The sequence below is a fragment of the Pecten maximus genome, chromosome 19, assembly GCF_902652985.1.
Source record: "Pecten maximus chromosome 19, xPecMax1.1, whole genome shotgun sequence".
Lineage (NCBI taxonomy): Eukaryota > Metazoa > Mollusca > Bivalvia > Pectinida > Pectinidae > Pecten > Pecten maximus.
Window position 1 is genome coordinate 20,876,825 of NC_047033.1, and position 17,605 is coordinate 20,894,429.

The 17,605-nt window shown below is 36.2% G+C and overlaps 1 protein-coding gene across 1 annotated transcript in view; it reads right to left on the bottom strand.

Annotated features, from left to right (window-relative positions):
- Positions 1–17,605, bottom strand: part of LOC117317465 (cardioacceleratory peptide receptor-like) — a 98,760-nt gene that overhangs the window by 5,739 nt on the left and 75,416 nt on the right. Inside the window, exons 3-10 of the mRNA XM_033872276.1 lie at positions 12,667–12,805; positions 11,842–11,945; positions 8,123–8,216; positions 5,929–6,077; positions 3,413–3,566; positions 2,244–2,294; positions 1,873–2,019; positions 929–1,118 (exon numbers count right to left, since the gene is read on the bottom strand). Of these exons, the coding sequence (XP_033728167.1) occupies positions 929–1,118; positions 1,873–2,019; positions 2,244–2,294; positions 3,413–3,566; positions 5,929–6,077; positions 8,123–8,216; positions 11,842–11,945; positions 12,667–12,805 (1,028 nt within the window). The remainder of the gene's footprint in view (positions 1–928; positions 1,119–1,872; positions 2,020–2,243; positions 2,295–3,412; positions 3,567–5,928; positions 6,078–8,122; positions 8,217–11,841; positions 11,946–12,666; positions 12,806–17,605) is intronic.

Below are 17,605 nucleotides of genomic sequence, written 5' to 3' on the forward strand. Positions count from 1 at the left end.
AGAATATCAATAATATCCTTATTGTAAGTAATATTAATCAGGGACATGTATACCACGATGCATAAATGAATATAGATGAAAATTTACTTAAAACTAGATGCGTTCATGCAAAACCAGTACATGTATACTAATGTTAGTGTTATAATATATATACATATATATATGTTTTATCCCATGTAAGTATTATCTATGCACGTGCAATTCACCTGTATTATCTAGTTCTGTGCACGTATGTGAGGGTTAATCTGTGATAATGAGTGAAATGGTCGTGATTCTGTCAGAGGAACTAAAGGTCTGACATATCCACTTCCTATAATTTGTTTCCTCTTTGCTCTGTAATTTAAACAAATGGACATTATGCTTTCTGCAACCTCACGTCACAACTATTCTGTCGATACGACATTTAAAGTCAGGAATGACTAATTGTTAATGTTCGTCATGCTTAAACATGACTTCGTTTTAAGATATACTAGTTTATCAAAATGGTATCGTGATATTATGAAGAACATTATTAGCAAATCAAACGAAACATACGTCGTCTGGAAAAAATGTAAACATACTTTAACCGATTAACCTTCCTTTTGTCTGTCTTTCAGTAAATGATCTTCAACATAATGCTATCTTTTTGATAAATGGAAAGATGAGGACGGAATTGTTGTAATTGGAATAAAAATATCGTAAAATCAGAATATTTCCAATAGCAAGAAAAATATATTGAATATTTTCTGAGTTTTCTTACTTCAATTAAAAATCAAATGCTATAACTTGAATCATTGTTTTCAAAAGTATGCGAAACTATATGAGAAGAGTTTCTTGTCAGAGTTTCAAATCAAATATTTAATATAAAGCATACCTAGATAGTGTGCAGAAACTATATGAGCTATTTGAGAATATGGTTTTTGCAGCATCTGAATATTCATAATTGTACCTGAGATTGCGGCAAATCCTGGTACTGAAAACACCGTAAATAATTGGATTGGCGGCGCTGTTTAGTGGTGCCATGCTTTGAATCCAAGCAGTGGCTGCCCCTAGAACTGGTGACGTCAGCTCCTCGTCAGAGAACGCGTACAGATGGAGGAGATTGAACACTATGTACGGGCACCAACACAACACGAATACTGTAATGAATTAATACAAAAACACCTAATTCCATTGTACATTATGTATAAATTATACAAAATATACAATTGTTATTATGTACCAAATACCAAGTAATGCAATACCAATTACAAGTTGCATCAGTAGACAAGTGTAAAATATATTTAAGCATTGATTTCTTTTTTTTTAAGTTTCATCGGGGAATGACACAAATTTTGTTTGCAAAATGTATGAAACCGCGTAGCGGATTCTTACAGAAGTTTGCAAACAAAATTTGTGTCATACCCCGATGAAACTAAAGAAAATTGACATCAACGCTTATAATTAATTTTTGAAAATGATTTTCAAATTCAAAACATGTTTTATGTACAATTTTACTGGTTTTAAATGGGACTATTTTTCTCAAATCAATACGCAACGTCAATTGTCGTATTGTGACGTCACATTTTTCGCGCCATTCTCGGAATTTCTTTCATAGAAGAATAAAAGAATTTTTCGACCAATCACATTTGAGTATTTACCATGAAAACAAAGAAAAAATAATTATACAACTTTGGGAATACCTATATATCAATTTCGGTTAATGAAATACTAAATATTACATATCAATCTCGGTTAATTAAGCAATCATAGATAGTAGATGAACCAAGAAATGAAGATATACAATTCTTATATGATACGCAGTCGTAAGCGAGCCTATGAGTTATACACTAATGTTAAGTAATAAACGACCGAAAATTAATTAATTACGATTGATAATAAACCTCTCCTTACCTAGTACGATGATAAAGGTCATCTTTATTGTTCTTATTTTGGCCTGCTGTATGACAGAGGTTCCCTTCCCATGTCGTGCGCCACCAAATCCCCGTCCTTCTAGAAACACTGTTTGGAGGACAAACATTGCACACGACATAACTATTACAGAAATATTGTATCAGAAATAATATTGAATTTCATATAAATACGCAAAATTGAGTATTGGTTTCAGTCACTTAAAAGAATGCCTTTGAATTCATTAGTCCAAAATGTATCAGTAACTAACTACTATTTACAAAGTGTACGAGGTAAAGTTTTTATAATGGAATATATATATTCAAATTTATTCGACAACGTGCTATTGCTACGCATGGTAATTCAAAACCTACCATGAAACTCCTTGCCAAAAAAATGATTCGCTGTTCCGAGAACGTCATAAACTGGAATAAGGGCAGTGAACAAATAAATGAACGCAATTTCTTTATCATTAAAGAGAAGAAATAACGATTTTTTCTGTTAATGGTGCTATGGTCCTATAAACGGTATTGTTATAACTGACAATCAAACAAATCTGTACTGGCTGTATCAGTCTTATCAGCGACAAGTTCTTAATTGTAAAAGTGCCATGACACCATTTCTGGAATGTTCTTGGCGAAACGAGATCAACCAATCTCATTAAAAGAAATGATAAGGGACAGCAACTTTGTATGTGTCTTGATTCAGCCTATTTACAGTAGTGTCCTTGTAAATTAGGATATGACTAATGATAAATTCGTGATGTTGTCATAAAGAATTTCACTTTTCCAATCTGGCACTTAAGGTACGTTCTCTATGACACGAAATAACATCCGCAATGGAATCAGTTGTTATTGTATAATTTCCCGTTAACGCGATCAGGTCAGATGTGGTAACAACTAAGGAGGCGGACATGAGGGCCGCTTCAAAATGCCCTTCGATTGAAGTGTTCTGAGTATACTGACATGCCATATATCCCGGTAAGTGGTACTGACACCGAAAGGGGGTCAGTTACACATCATGGCGCTCGGGACGTACTGAGCAGTATTTATATGTAAGCATGCACATGTAACAGGGCTTAGACAGCAAAAACATTGCCTTCCTCGCAAGGGATAAAACTCCCATGAATGCTCAAAGTTTGGTACTGGCAAGGGAGACATTCTGATAAAAAGGTTACCAAACAAAAAGAAGATTCAAGATACAAAAATCTCCTTTTTAGAAGCATACGCTTCTTTCAAATCAATTCTCTTCTTACTGTCTCCCTTTACACTTTTTAGCTTAGCTTTCGCTTCTTTGGAAAGGCTTTAGACTATGTTCCCTTGCCGAGCAGCACTATAAACTCAGCATCCATTCTGTGTTATCAGAAGGAGGCCAATACGATCATACAGCAAATCAAACACGCCCACCACTCATGAATCTCGTGCATAGCGAATGCCGTCTTTGAATGATCAAAGCAGCTGATAAGACATTGAGACGAGACTTCAAATCCCAGATATGTAGAAATGGTCAGGATGTTATATCAGAAGAAAAAAAAGAAACCTACCTCCCCCTTCATTCTGTCTTGGAATGACCTGTTTGGCGTTATTTCCGTCCAGTTTGCTTTTCTGGCAGATGATGATGATGATGACACTGTAGCATACCGTGATGATCACGGCGGGGATGATGAAAACGCTCAGTGCTACTAGCGTAAAGTAGAGCTGCAAAGAAAATACACATAAATATATGTAACCTGGACTGGTCTTGTTGCAACATTAATGAATGCTTGAATTGTGTGTCACTGTATGAGGTGCATTTACATTAACGTTAGCCCTGCTTGGCTTTTCAAAACATAATAAATAAATGGGGGGGATGTGAATTGTAAAGGCGGAAAAAGTTCAAATATTGATTTCCTCCGTTTAGCATCACCATAATTTGTAGTTATGCTAATTACAAATATTATATTATCAGTCACAAACATTAAATATCTGTTTTATATTATCAAAATAAAACATATAATAACCGACATCTAGGGGGATTCTATTGTTTAATAATAGTTAACGTTTTTGAAATCTACTTCGTTGGGTGAGGAACTTTATCCTTGATATTCAATTCTGCATTTCAGTATTTTAGGCGATATGATTCCAAAGAACTACAAATAAATTTGGAATGGCCTTAAATAAATAACACTTGTGCGTGTTTGGCCTTTATGCCACATTTTCTATGAAATCTGATAATGCATGATGCAATTGCACTTTAATGAAGATTGATACGTTTAAACTTCGCAAAAATAAAATCTCTACCGAAATAACAATACCCTTATCGTCAATAGACAGGCCTACACACAAAACAATGTTTGGAAGCTACATAATCATCACAGTTGTAAAGTAAATACTTTAGGAAGGTTTATCTTTATTGACAAAAACCCAGATGTAGCTACAGAAACCATACTATGATCTTAATTCTGAATTGAAAAAAGTGTGAAATTTTAGGACTTTTTAACACAGAACACACCTATGACTGACGAAACAATTTTCTTTTATGATTGTGAATTATTATCCTGATTTATTTGCAGTTGTGTGAAATTGTACATTAACAAGTGCTCATTCGTTAACGTTGACACCAGAAAAGATTTCTTTTCAAACCAACACTAAACGTTGTTTGGGCTACAGTTGCGTTAGCGTAATGATATTGCATGACCTCCCTAATCCAGTCAACAATGTCCTGTGCTTCCCAATATCATGTCATTGTTTTTGCTGTGTTTGTTTTCATACTGGAAAAGAGGGTGTCAAGATACTCGGATAATATTTCGCTACGTGGGAGTATTTGATATTTCTTGGGTCAAAATAGTTTAAAACCGGATAAAAAATCTAAATAAATGCATTTTGCTAATTTGCTACATCCATTTAAAAGGGTTCTTGAATGGGAGATGTTTATTTTTTATATGTTTCACACAAAATCACGTAAAACGATATCGATGGATTTTTAGATAGATGCTTGTTTATTGAAAGGAAGCCATAAGAGATAGTATTTATTACATTTGACGCAAAAAAACAGCTGATCGAATCACCAGATTGTAAAATTATTGGCATATTAAGTTAAAAACTAAACTAAAGCCAAACTGATGCTGGTGTGAAATGTAGTTTCTACGATAAATATAGAGGATATCGAAAGCCTTATATAGAGGATTTGAATGGTTCTCTGGGTGAAAAATGCCATGTATATTGCAGAAATGCAGCAAAAGTGGGTCGGAACTAAACAATCGGCAGATTTCAATGCGGTCAATAGAAAGCACCATTTTGATTGGTCAAATACAACAGTTACATCATCAGAATCTTAAATTATCACTGTGATGGTATATTTCTTCTTTTTGACCAAGCTTTTTAATCGAAAGTTTTTATGAAGCTAATATTAGATATCTTAATTCATGATAAAACAATCTTCATAGGCGTACATTTTGATAATTGTGGTTATTATTGCTGCAAACATATATAATTTAAGAAATGTATGACAAATAAAAACAATTAGAATAACACTACTATACAAACAACCTTAAACAGTAAATGGTAATATTGAATATCAGTTTATATTAAACAGAATATACTTATATCATTTCCACTTGGTTGTTATTTCGAAAACCATTAACTTTATGTTGTTATATTTATTTTGTCTTCGATGTCATAAATTCGAGTGGTGCTATGAGATGTCTAAATCATCAATACTTGTTTCATTTGCCGTGCCTGTATGATGAAATTGTATATTCATACCATTTGACAATATATTCTCTCTACTGTCGCTAGCTATTACGTTATTGCTGAACATGCATCCTTTTTAGTAATGTGTCTCTAACATCGAACTGTTCAGATCCAGTTCCGGTATTGGACCATCCAATCTGTATTTATTACTTTAAACTACATTTTGGGATGTTTTCACATTTATAAAGATGATATCATGCAGACATCCCAAATGACCCTTCACATCATATTGTAAATCCCCGAGTGGTTCATGAACGAAGAGTAATCAAACCTAACATTACACTATTCTTGTACAGACAAACAATGAAGCTTCCAAGATGATACTTACTTTCCAATGGAAGTCTGTCAGATTAATCGTACACATAGTCAAGTTATACATCTGAGGTTCTGTTCTCGCCTCAAATAATACCAGGGCGGGCATTGAAAATATCCCAGCCAAAATCCACGCGCTGTAGATCAGCATACGGGCCCTGAATGCTAAGCATTGATCAAGGGTAAGTAAAATAGCATGCTAATTTGATCGAGAGTAAGTAAAATAGCATGATACAGTTATACATATAATATCACAAACAAAACTTATCTTGATAAATGGAATATTTCGTTTTGGCAATGATGAGAACTCTTAATCAAGCCTAAAGAACTTTACCATTTTCTCGAGTATTTAGCAAGCTAAGATTAAAACAAATATCATTTGAAAATTAAAACGAATGCATCGTGTTACTTGCCTTACAGCCAATAACTCTACAACAATATTTCCTTGTTGGAAGTTAAATTCTTAATTACAGATACGCGTGTTCGTCTGTAACTTCACAATACCAGGTGGAATTCTGTGACTCAATGATGTTATAACTTCGAAATTTAAAAGTGTATGCATGTGTCATCTGGCTTGTAGACCCTTCAGAACAAATAGAACTAATTGTTCTGTATAGGCTCCTGTGATATCAATATGATTGTTTTCGTGTCCTGGCTATTTTCGAATGTGCCTAATTTGAATTACAATTTGTTAGTGACGCTGTGGCTTTTTTGACTCAGCTTCTCAAGTATATGAAGTCCATATTTAATTAAGTAACAACTCAATATTTAAAACGAGTGTGATATTTTTTTGAGTTAGGACTTCAATAATTGCAATCGTTACTTCAAATTATCCTTTCAAAATTGAACTGGAAAGTAATTACAAACACGCGACTAAATTAAATGAACCCATTTTCGGAAAACAGTATTAATGTTATTTTGAAATCGACATCCTGCATGTCTTCAACCTGAACGCGCAGTGTGGTATGACGCAACACCATTTCAGGTCAGCCATTTAATCAAAAGTAAAATTCAAATCAAAGCAAGAAGTACTAACTGTATCCACGAAAACTGTTAACTAAGAATGTATGTCACGATGCACGCCCTACTGGGTAAATGATCGGTGACTTTGGTACATAAATTGAAACAGAATTTCGTGAATGCGTGACCTTACCAACGCTGAAAGCAACCCCATGGTATGGAACTATGTGCATGTGTGAGTGATTTATAGAGGTGTACGACACCGCAAAATCAATCAAAAGGATTTGGCAAAAGTTCTTTAATGTTTTATGTTCTATCCCGAAATAGAGAATATCCCGCATGAGTACTTAAATGATAAAACCAACAATTCCTTAGAGAGCAAAGCGAAATGGCGGCCACTGCGATATTCGAATCAAATTTGGCGAAAGGTCAACAGATTTCTATTCGATTTGTAAACGGGTAGGAATGCTAGAATCAAAGTATTGTTGTGATCAGCAGGCGGAGAATTAGATTGAGCTAGGTTACGTTTTACTCCACTTTGCTGACCATTTATGTATGCTTTGATGATATTTTTCCATTGAATTGTCCTAATTTTAGCATCAGTAGTTGTACCTTATTACGGGTCCTCCATCACTGATATAGTCATTTGGACCAATAAAGGATGAGTAAAAATGGGTATTAAACAACATTAAACAAACGAAAAAGAAAATATGTTAGTACATAGAGTAACTCACGTTAGATAGTTTAAAATGATAATTGTGATAATGGTAACACGTTCGAATAGAATAATGAATTTTTCCATGTCGGCATTATATCTCATTTTGACTCCAAAGCTATATTAGCATCAATTACATGTATATTTTTGTCTCGCATGTCTCAATGTGTCACCCCCCCCCCCCCCCCCCTCCCCTCCGACACCCCCATTTAAACGGAAAACTTAGTAAATAATTATTAAAGTCCAATTAACCGCCAAGTATAGGCTAAAATCACAATAGAAACCATGGGCCGAGATGCTTTCCATTACTAAACAGGTTTTCTAACAGTAGCACTTGTATTTATTGATCAACTTGGGATTATATAAAACTGTTAACGCAGCCGCCGTACCCAGAAAAAAAAACCGGATATGACATAACGGAAAATAAAATATCACGTGATAGATAGATGGCGGTTGAAAATTGAAAAGTTCGTCAAACACTGTGTGCAATCATGCCAATTTCAACACAACAATACAGCCACATTCACATCATTACCTCGCCGGGAGAAATTCATTGGTCTTGCTATGGCGTCGAATCTGTCGATGCTGAGTGAGACGAGAACGTAGGTGGAAGCATACAGAACGACGATCTAATTGGAAAAGAAAGCATTACCAACATGTCACACATGATATCTCGAATACGATTTAGTGCCTTACAACACTAAAAAGAACTTTCAAATTAAAAATAAAACAAAGAAAAAAAAAACCTGAAACAAAAAAAAATCATCCAAATGAAAATAACTCTAACACATCGAGTAGAGGGAGGAATGTATCGAGTAAAAGGAGGAATATATCGAGTATAGGGAGGAAAGTATCGGGTATAGGGAGGAAATTATCGAGTATACGGAGGAAAGTATCGGGTATAGGGAGGAAAGTATCGAGTATAGGGAGGAAGTATCGGGTATAGGGAGGAAAGTATCGGGTATAGGGAGGAAAGTATCGGGTATAGGGAGGAAAGTATCGAGTATAGGGAGGAAAGTATCGAGTATAGGGAGGAAAGTATCGGGTATATGGAGGAAAGTATCGGTTATAGGGAGGAAAGTATCGAGTATAGGGAGGAAAGTATCGAGTATAGGGAGGAAAGTATCGGGTATAGGGAGGAAAGTATCGGGTATAGGGAGGAAAGTATCAGGTATAGGGAGGAAAGTATCGGTTATAGGGAGGAAAGTATCGGGTATAGGGAGGAAAGTATCGGGTATAGGGAGGAATATATCAGGTATAGGGAGGAAAGTATCGGGTATAGGGAGGAAAGTATCGGGTATAGGGAGGAAATTATCGAGTATAGGGAGGAAAGTATCGGGTATAGGGAGGAAATTATCGAGTATAGGGAGGAAAGTATCGAGTATAGGGAGGAAAGTATCGGGTATAGGGAGGAAAGTATCGAGTGTAGGGAGGAAAGTATCGAGTATAGGGAGGAAAGTATCGGGTATAGAGAGGAAAGTATCGAGTATACGGAGGAAAGTATCGGTTATAGGGAGGAAAGTATCGGTTATAGGGAGGAAAGTATCGGTTATAGGGAGGAAAGTATCGGGTATAGGGAGGAAAGTATCGGGTGTAGGGAGGAAAGTATCGGGTACAGGGAGGAAAGTATCGGGTGTAGGGAGGAAAGTATCAGGTATAGGGAGGAAAGTATCGGGTGTAGGGAGGAAAGTATCGGGTATAGGGAGGAAAGTATCGAGTATACGGAGGAAAGTATCAGGTACAGGGAGGAAAGTATCGGGTATAGGGAGGAAAGTATCGGGTATAGGGAGGAAAGTATCGGGTATAGGGAGGAAAGTATCGGGTATAGGGAGGAAAGTATCGGGTATAGGGAGGAAAGTATCGGGTATAGGGAGGAAATTATCGAGTATAGGGAGGAAAGTATCGGGTATAGGGAGGAAAGTATCGGGTATAGGGAGGAAAGTATCGGTTATAGGGAGGACAGTATCGAGTAGAGAGAGGAAAGTATCGAGTGTAGGGAGGAAAGTATCGGGTATAGGGAGGAAAGTATCGGGTATAGGGAGGAAAGTATCGGGTGTAGGGAGGAAAGTATCGAGTATAGGGAGGAAAGTATCGAGTATAGGGAGGAAAGAATCGGGTATATGGAGTAGAGGGACAAGTGTATCGAGTAGAGGGACCAATGTGTCGAGTAAAGGGACCAATGTATCGAATAGAGGGGCAAATATATCGAGTAGAGGGGCAAGTGTATCGAGTAGAGGGACCAGTCTATGGAGTAGAGGGACCAGTCTATGGAGTAGAGGGACCAATCTATCGAGTAGAGGGGCCAATTTATCGAGTAGAGGGACCAATATATCGAGTAGAGAGGATCGATGTATCGAGTAGAGGGACCAATTTATCGAGTAGAGGGGCAAATTATCGAGTAGACGGATCGATGTATCGAGTAGAGAGACCAATTGATCGAGTAGAGGGAGGAATGTATCGAGTGGAGGGACCAATTTATCGAGTAGAGGGACCAATTTATCGAGTAGAGGGACCAGTCTATCGAGTAGATTGACTAATGTATCGAATGGAGGGACCAATGTATCGAGTAGAGGGACCAATCTATCGAGTAGAGGGACCAATCTATCGAATAGAGGGGCCAATGTATCGAGTAGAGGGACCAATATATCGAGTAGAGAGGATCGATGTATCGAGTATAGGGATCAAGTTATCGAGTAGAGGGACCTATGTATCGAGTAGAGGGACCGATCTATCGAATAGAGGGATCAATGTATCGTGTAGAGTGACCAACTTATCAAGTAGAGGGACCAATTTATCGAGTAGAGGGATCAATTTATCGAGTAGAGGGACCAGTCTATCGAGTAGAGGGGCCATTCTATCGAGTAGAGGACCATTGTTTCGAGTAGAGAGACCAATGTATCGAGTAGAGGGACCAATTTATCGAGTAGAGGGACCAATTTATCAAGTAGAGGGGCCAATGTATCGAGTAGATTGACTAATGTATCGAGTAGAGGGACCAATGTATCGAGTAGAGGGACCAATGTATCGAGTAGAGGGACCAATCTATCGAGTAGAGGGACCAATATGTCGAGTAGAGAGGATCGATGTATCGAGTAGAGGGACCAATGTATCGAGTAGAGGGACCAATGTATCGAGTAGAGAGAGGAAAGTATCGAGTAGAGGGACCAATGTGTCGTGTAGAGTGGTCAATGTATCGAGTAGAGGGGCCAGACTATCGAGTATTGGTCACAAGTCTCTTATTCAGAGCAAGCATACAAAACGAGACAGTAAAACGTTAAAAGAAATAGGTTTGTTAAACAACAGATCCAGATTAAACACACATAATGCTGTTATACGTTATATATATATTTATATTTTATCATAGGGAATATATGTGACCTACATCTCGCTACTGATTTAAAGCTTTAAATAACCACTGTTCATATTATATGTCTTTGGTCAGACATGCGTTAAATTACGCAACTTAACACATTTATAAATAACCACGACAAAACACAAGTTATGTTAACGAAGGGTAAACTAGGGTAAAAAATGAAAATGTGTATATGATCAAGTCCTAAGGTTTTTTGGTTCTTTGGTGGTAAAACTACGACAAATCACAGTAGTAAGGACGCTAAGAACGTTAGCATTAAGGTAGTGACGCATGTGGCCTGGGCTTTATGATATCATTGGTTGTACGATTTGTACATTTGAAATCGTAATTAATAAAACATGCCCAAGGAAACTTTTATAATAGGACACCGAATTAAAATAGCTCTCGATCATGGAAAACCTGATTTAATAAAGTATACCTGCATTTTAATATCAATGTAAAAAGTATAGGCACTTCCTTCGCCAAATCATAAATAACAACGTTAATGCATTGGCTACTTTCTTTCTGATACATGTAAAAGGTTTGTTTTACCAGGAAAGGGAAGTGAGAAAAAGACAAATAAATGAAATATAGGACGAGTTGGTGCACAAATTTTGCATCATTAAATCAGTTCGTTAAAACATATCGTAGCGCTCAACTCCTGATAGGAACTCAGATGTAACATTCAGAGCTACGGCAAACCTTGGGTAATTAAAACATACCAGGTAATTGTGGCGTAAAATCATATTTTACTTTTTATTTATTTATTTATTTTATTTACTTTATTTATTTATTCATTTATTTATTTTGATTATTATTTTTCAAAATCAAGTTCTAATGTATGTCCCATAAATACGAAAACACTTACGACATGGATACATTATGGAGCTGGAAAACTTTACCTTCAGAAAATTTATTATTTTACACAGAGCGTTTCCAGCTAGCCACTCAATAAATATTTTCTCGGCGAGATCAATGGAAACCAGAAACATTCCGACGGACAGATCTGGAAAGAAACGGAATTTATTTCACATTATCAGCAATAAATAATTTTTAATCAAATATCTCAACGATGATACTCTGGAAATTCTGAGTAGTAAAACAACAGCGCCGTCTACAATTATTCCTTTGTACAGATACATACGATGTATATTTATTTATTTCCAGTAAAATCGATTATGATACAAAATACCAGTCATTTCCAGTCCGGCAGTAATGACACCACGGACATGTTGTTTTGGATCGACATTTAGTGACGTACATACATGTACAGACTTTCTTCAGCAATTTGTTGTAAAATAGCATTTATCATAGATGAAGAAAAGTCTGTTGAATCCTGATTACAGACTTTATGCTCCTGGTCTCAATCATCGACACCTACGAAAGCAGATCGACAATACACTGTTCCTGTCCACAATGGTGTTGAAGACATTTTCCCTGTCAATAGTTGCACAATTTACGAGACAAACGATATATCCCTTTTTCCTGATTTACATTGTAGTTTAATATTTCACTTCATTTATTTGGACGTATGATTTGTGAGCTGCATTTTATTCCATGATTGTAAAAAAGAAGCCATAAACTTGGACATTATCGCAAAAATGGACATTATCTTGAACAGCTGTGAATTTACCAAATGTAAAAGAGAGTAACATTGTAACACTCCCTGTTGCCGTTGAATGTTTGTAACAGAAGTAGAATATATAAAAGCGTTTTGGCTGAGTTACCTGATATTGCCAAATGCATAATGAAGAAATTCATCCTTGTTTTTCTTCCGTTGTCAGACAGCATAATGGCGGCCAGGACGCATGCGTTTCCAATTACAATTGTCAATAACATTATTGACAGAAATGTTATCTGTGGAATCTGAAATGGTGTAAAGGCAACATATTAGATAAAAAAAGTATTCATATTTTATGAGATCTTAGGAATATATAACTTCACCACAAAAGGTCAAACATGCCATATTATAAACATATAATAGAGTATCCACATATCTATATACAGTTGAGCGGCCGCGGTGGCCGAGTGGTTAAGGTGTACCGACACTTTAATCACTAGCCCTCCACCTCTGGGTTGCGAGTTCGATACCTACGTTGGGCAGTTGCCAGGTACTGACCGTAGGACGGTGTGTTTTTTCTCCGGGTACTCCGGCTTTCCTCCACCTCCTCATATAAACCTGGCACGTCCTTAAATGACCTTGGCTGTTAATAGGACGTTAAACAAAACAAACCAAACTATATACAGTTGTACGTACACACATCGTGCGCACAATTGTACGATGTGCAATTGATTCGCACAACGTTGTGGTTTCGTAAGATCGGACGATCAATATTGCGAAATAATTAAAATTCGGAATGAGTCGTATCAAGAAGGTAGATATAGATTACAATCACAATTTAAATTCTGTATTAAAATTCAATCTCTATGAAATTAGAAATTAAACTTTGACTATCTGTATACTCCTATACAGATTTATAGGTAGCAGATCACAGTAGTACAGCCTGGCCATGGGTCATTTCCTTTCTGCTTTTTTGTTTGTTTGTTTGTTTTTTGTTTTTAAGTAAATAACTCCTGTATTATGATATGCATGAAATAAGAAAAATATTAATGTATACTATAATTGGTACATTCCCCACGTTTCGAAGAATGCGATGGATTTGTCAGACTATTGAAAACAATTATAGTCAATTTCTTACTTTCCCGAATGTAAAATAATGTTAACATATAGGTTGATTTATTTGAAATAGAGTATAACATTTACAACAGTACGCTCTCGTATGTGTACAGCTTACCACAGGTTAGGGAATGTGTATAATTATTTATCAAGACAACATAACCTGGAATGTATAATTTTGTCGTTAATTCAAGGAGATTTTCGGTATGGCTTTTCTATGTGACACCCGACACTTCACGCACCGATGGCTAGTGATAATAAAGAAGGTCACGGACCAGCGCCTTGGTTGGCCACAAGCCGCTATATCTAGTTATTTTTTTTAAATAGACTTAAAGATGGATAATCTGATATATATATATAGTTCCATTCTTATGTCCAAACCGTTACGAGCGTTTCAATATTAATTGTAATCGATTTCTAAATGTAAATAAACCCCGATAACTATCGCACAAACTAAGTCTCGAGTGCCCATCGTGCCCACAGTCGCATGCATGATACAATCGCACATTTATATTATCGTGCATACATCGTGCGCACATCGCATTTACCATGACGTCGGATATAAATTTAACAGCAGGAAATACTCCCGATATCAAGTTAACAGCCAGAGACACTTCCGATATAAAGTTAACAGTCAGAGACACGCCCGATATAAAGTTAACAGTCAGAGACATTCCCGATATAAGTTAACAGTCAGAGACATTCCCAATATAAAGTTAACAGCCAGAGGCATTCCCGATATAAAGTTAACAGTCAGAGACACTCCTGATATAATATTCCCGATATAAAGTTAACAGTTAGAGACATTCCCGATATAATGTTAACAGTCAGAGACATTCCCGACATAAAGTTAACAGTCAGAGACATTCCCAATATCAAGTTTAAGTCAGAGACACGCCCGATATCAGGTTAACAGTCAGAGACATTCCCGATATAAAGTTAACAGTTAGAGACACTCCCGATATAATGTTAACAGTCAGAGACATTTCCGCTATAAAGTTAACAGTCAGAGACATTCCCAATATCAAGTTTAAGTCAGAGACACGCCCGATATCAGGTTAACAGTCAGAGACATTCCCGATATAAAGTTAACAGTTAGAGACACTCCCGATATAATGTTAACAGTCAGAGACATTCCCGACATAAAGTTAACAGTCAGAGACATTCCCAATATCAAGTTTAAATCAGAGACACGCCCGATATCAGGTTAACAGTCAGAGACACTCCCGATATAATGTTAACAGTCAGAGACATTCCCGATATAAAGTTAACAGTCAGAGACATTCCTGATATAAAGTTAACAGTCAGAGACACTCCCGATATAAAAATAACAGTCAGAGACATTCCCGATATAATGTTAACAGTCAGAGACATTCCCGATATAAAGTTAACAGTCAGAGACATTCCTGATATAAAGTTAACAGTCAGAGACACTCCCGATATAAAATAACAGTCAGAGACATTCCCGATATAAAGTTAACAGTCAGAGACATTCCCGATATAAAGTTAACAGTCAGAGACATTCCCGATATAAAGTTAACAGTCAGAGACATTCCCGATATAAAGTTAACAGTCAGAGACATTCCCGATATAAAGTTAACAGTCAGAGACACTCCCGATATAAAGTTAACAGCCAGAGACACTCCCGATATAATGTTAACAGTCAGAGACACTCCCGATATAAAGTTAACAGTCAGAGACACTCCCGATATAAAGTTAACAGTCAGAGACATTCCCGAAATAAAGTTAACAGCCAGAGACACTCCCGATATAAAGTTAACAGTCAGAGACACTCCCGATATAAAGTTAACAGTCAGAGACATTCCCGATATAAAGTTAACAGCCAGAGACACTCCCGATATAAAGTTAACAGTCAGAGACATTAGAGGACGTTTGTCTAGATAGACACCACGATAAAAAGAGAACAAAAAAGGGTTAAGTGGTGTGATAGGTAGACCAGATCAATTCTTGCCTTTTATTTCCCTTAATAGAAGAGGGAAGAAAATCGCCGTTTCTTTAGGGGTCTTGAGGAAACATGCTGTGTCAATAGAATATTAAAATTCAGAGCGGTTTATTGCAAAGTAGAACGAAATCAATGTTTAAGTTAAATATTATAAATGCAAATAAGCAGAGATGAAGTTTCTCCAGTAAATTATAACGGATGCAAATCTCACACCGGGAATTTCTCCAAACTAAAACTAGGGCATTAACAGTTTTGTCGAGATTGCAAAATCCACCAACAAAATAATTGTGAGATTAGGACTCTCACAGCGAGCTCGTGATAATCTGACGCCATGGATACAGGTCTGTAAATGATGATTACATGGTGTTCATTATTTCATCATGGCACTCCTTGGAATCGTCGATTCGAAAGTAAAGCCTCGCGTACGCTTAATTTGTGGTATTACTCTGAAATGCATCCTAAAAAGGGTTAACAAGAGTCTTCATCAACACAACTCAAATGCGAACAAAAAAGGGAAAACAAGTTATCAGAAATATTAAGCCCACTTTAAAACTCTCTAACGAGGAAAGTCAAAGAAACTGGAAATATTAAAAATGCAAAACTCTCTAAGGAGGGTAGTCATAGAAACTGGAAATATTGAAGATGTCAAAGATATTCAAACTCACCTAAATGGTTCTTGTGTGTCAAATTAAGACAAATCAAAGCGATTAAAGGAGAGGACATGTGGCTATCTCTCCCATTTCTCCATGGATAAGTCTTAGATACTAATTTGATATCAAATCTCCACAAAAATATATAAATCATGACAAAAAACCTCATAAACAAATAGCAAGCATCGGCAGGATCGAGGGAGGACTGCTACAAACGAAACTCGTGTTGCTTAACACTGTATATCATACAATGAAACGTACTAATTTTGGTGAAAGGAAATTTAGCGCATAACGGTATTCATACAGATAAACGAAATGATGACATGGCATACCAATGGTACTTGCTATATAATACCATTTTGATAAAGCATTTTGTGCATTCTGCAAAACGTTAAAAAAATACCACCAAAATATAGAATGTTTTAGAAGCTGCCTCTAGGTTGTATATCAAACAGTTAAAGTTTTAACGGTAAATGATTCACTGCATGCGAAACTCTGAGACTGGTCCTCACGTTTATGTCAGTAACATAAGAATGCGTTTTATGTATGACCCTTCCAAAGACTGACAGGGAGTGTCTCTAACACGGAGACCATTCACCAATATATACATATCTTCATTGAAATACAATGTATTGATCTAATATCCACACTTTCTATTTAACAAATAATTTCATAGAATTTCTTCATTATTTGAGATTTTTCGGCATAGTCATATAATTTTCTTTTAGTCCCGGATATGACGCGACAGGAGGCGTTACTGGTCAAGATGAAGTATGTGATTGGTCAATGTAGCGGTAAATGCAAAATGCAGATATGCAGTTAAAAACGGAACAAAGTTAAGATTGAATGCAAGCTGAATAAGTGGATGAATCTTTTCAAATGACACATTAATAAAAATACATTCCTGATTCTAATGCAGTCTTATTATCACCAAAAATGATTCAAACTGATATAATTTTGTTATCCGTGCTGAAACCCATTAGATCGTTAATTTATTTCACCAGCAGTTTTACATTATAACCACAACCACCAGTATTAAAACTATGCCGTTTATCTTTTTAAAAGATATTTCTTGTTGTATTATCATTTTAGGGGTTTGACGTCTTTGCAACAGCCAGGGTCATATGAGAATATATATTTATTGCGAAGTTTTATAGATACATAAGCGTGTGTATCAGTAAACTATAACAAACGCTTACTTAACTAGCATAATCTTTTGTAGCTGAACAGATATTTGCGAATTTGGATTCAGATAATAGAAAGTACTAACCTGATTGGTCAATATTATGGACATTTAAAACCGTGGCAGGTACCACTGTGAATCACAGTGTGAAGCTCATCACGTTTTGTGCAAATTTAATGAACACCAGATGTCG